The sequence below is a fragment of the Triticum aestivum genome, chromosome 1A (assembly GCF_018294505.1).
Source record: "Triticum aestivum cultivar Chinese Spring chromosome 1A, IWGSC CS RefSeq v2.1, whole genome shotgun sequence".
NCBI classification, from domain to species: domain Eukaryota; kingdom Viridiplantae; phylum Streptophyta; class Magnoliopsida; order Poales; family Poaceae; genus Triticum; species Triticum aestivum.
In genome coordinates, this window is record NC_057794.1 from 34,017,924 (window position 1) to 34,020,682 (window position 2,759).

Below are 2,759 nucleotides of genomic sequence, written 5' to 3' on the forward strand. Positions count from 1 at the left end.
TAGTGTATGATATTACCTCCCTAATGCATAGTATCATATATTAGTGTCATGTAGTACTCTATTTATTGCCATGCATGACACAAAGTAGTATAACATTTATTATGATACGGTATCATGATATGATACTCCTTCCTCTCTTTCTTCATTTAATGCTATGACACCTCATCAAAATTGACTAGTTGGCATGCATGATACTAGCTATGATACTACCATTACGACCAGATTAAGTTATTAGAACTACCTCTCTCTTCATTAACTCATTGTCATATAGACAAATTTACTGAGTTGGACTTGAAGTTATTGTTGAAGTTACTCCCACTTCCCACTGTGGCTAGTCTAAGCCAAACCCCTTCTCCAGCTCACTCCGCAATCTCACTCACTCCAGCTCTACTGTATCGTTCATCCACGTCTCGCGCGCAGCACACATTGCCGTGACAAGACAATGCCGCTCCTGCTCCTCCTGCTCGTGCTCCTTCTGCCGGCCGCTCCCGAGGCGACGCCGTCGGCGCTGCTGGGCATCAACTACGGCCGGGTGGGGGACAACCTCCCGCCGACGACTTCGGCCCTACAGCTCCTCGCCGGCCTGGGCGTCGGCCGCGTCCGCCTCTACGACGCCGACCCGGCCACCCTCCGCTCCTTCGCCAACACGGGCGTGGAGCTCGTCGTCGGCGTCCCCGACGAGTGCCTCGCCGCCGTCTCCACCCCCTCCGGCGCCTCCTCCTGGGTCCGCTCCGTCATCCAGCCGGCGCTCCCAGCCACCAAGATCGCCGTCCTCACCGTCGGCAACGAGGTGCTCACGGGCGCCAACAGCTCCGCGCTCTCGCCGTCGCTGCTCCCGGCCATGCAGTGCATCCACGACGCGCTCGCGCAGCTCGGCCTCGACAGGCAGGTCGCGGTCACCACCGCGCACAACCTCGGCGTGCTCGCCACCTCCTACCCGCCCTCGTCGGCCTACTTCCGCAAGGACCTCCTCCCGGTCCTCTGCCCGATCCTCGACTTCCACGCCCGCACCGGCTCGCCGTTCCTCGTCAACGCCTACCCCTACTTCGCCTACGCCGAGGACCCCGCCGGCGTGGAGCTCGAGTACGCGCTGCTCGAGCCCGGCCACGGCGGCGTCCCCGACCCGTCGTCCGGATTGCGATACCCCAACATGCTGGTGGCCCAGGTGGACGCCGTGTACCACGCGATCGCGGCGGCCAACCGCGCGGCGGCGCGCGCGGTGGAGGTGCGCGTGTCAGAGACCGGGTGGCCGTCGGCCGGCGACGGCAACGAGACCGGAGCGACGCCGCGGAACGCCGCGAGGTACAACGGCAACGTGATGCGGCTGGTGGGCGAGGGCAAGGGCACGCCGCTGCGGCCGGACGGGGCGCTGCGCGTCTACATGTTCGCGCTCTTCAACGAGAACATGAAGCCCGGCCCCTCGTCGGAGCGCAACTACGGCCTCTTCAAGCCCGACGGCACGCCGGTGTACGAGCTCGCCTACCGCCTTCCCAAGGACAACGCCACCACCTCATCTGGCGCCGGCGGCACCGGAAGCATTACCGGCGGCGGGCCGCAGAGCAATGGCTACTACAGCATCTCGGCATCATCGGCAAAGGCAAACATGGGGAGGGCTCTGCCTTTTGCTTTCTCCATGCTTTGCATCGATTCCTTTCTGAACTGAAAAAGCTCCATTTTGGACTAGTTTGCAAAGCTTTCATGGTAAAAGTGTAGGCAAGTTGAAAAGGTTGCATCATTCATGCTTGCTGATGTCTTTTGATAGCCCCAAGGTAATAATATCATGGCATAAAAAGGAGCATGCCATTGCTTGATCCAAAACTCTGTTTCTATAATCATAACCATGGTAATTTGAAAGCATATAAGATGTTCTAACTTTTTCTGAATCGGATGTACATAGACGCGTTTTAGTGTGTTGTTCACTCATTTCAGTCCGTATATAGTCCATGTTGAAATATCTAAAACTTCTCATAATTCGGAACAGAGATGGTACATTATAAGAACATGCCACTGGACTGACATGTGGGTTCGATACACACAACCTGCTTGTTCTGTGTGACCATATGCAATACAAAACTATGAAACCATAAAGGGGGAGATAAATGCCAAGTGACCTGTAATCACAAACGAGAAGAACAAATTCTGAGTGACCTGTCTTCATGTTGGCTCTGCTACCTTTTGGTCACCCGCTGATGTGTCTCCTTGTGTTTGCGCTTGTTCTTGTGCTTGGTAGGGTTGGTGGACATGGACACAAGCAACCATGGCAGCATGTGAGGCTGTCCTGTTGATGATGATAGCATTCTGATTCTGAGCAACTTCCAAGTGGTGTTTAGATGGAATGATATGTGTGGATGGAAGGAAGGAAGGAAGCCTCTGGTGTCTGAAATGGGGTCAGGGGAGTCCCTGGTTTCTTGATGCTCTGTCATGGAGAAACTATTTTGTCCTTCCGCTCCAATCTTCCATGTTAATTCAGTTGATGTGGTCCTGTAATCGGTGGCAAGCTAATGGGTTAGTCAGTGTCATCAAACCAGGCACTTTTGTTTTTGTTTTAATGGGTTAGTCCCTGGTTTATTGATTGTCAACTCACTGGCTGGCTCCATCCATACTACTAGAAAGCACTTCAAATTTTTGTGGCAATATTCGAGACAAGCCTAGTAAAATACGTTCGTTCAAACACTTGTTTTGACAATATACTCCTTTCCCCGTTTCATGTAAACAAATCTAGTAAATACAAAGATACATAATAGGTTTTTGTGACAAAG

The 2,759-nt window shown here is 53.5% G+C and overlaps 1 protein-coding gene across 1 annotated transcript; it reads left to right on the forward strand.

The window, feature by feature from the left end:
• Nucleotides 1-381: 381 nt before the first annotated feature.
• Nucleotides 382-1,883, forward strand: LOC123082819 (glucan endo-1,3-beta-glucosidase 11). The gene has a single exon (XM_044505091.1). It carries the CDS (start codon nucleotides 443-445, stop codon nucleotides 1,661-1,663), a length of 1,221 nt encoding a protein of 406 aa, XP_044361026.1. The 5' UTR covers nucleotides 382-442; the 3' UTR covers nucleotides 1,664-1,883.
• The last annotated feature ends 876 nt before the right edge of the window (nucleotides 1,884-2,759 follow it).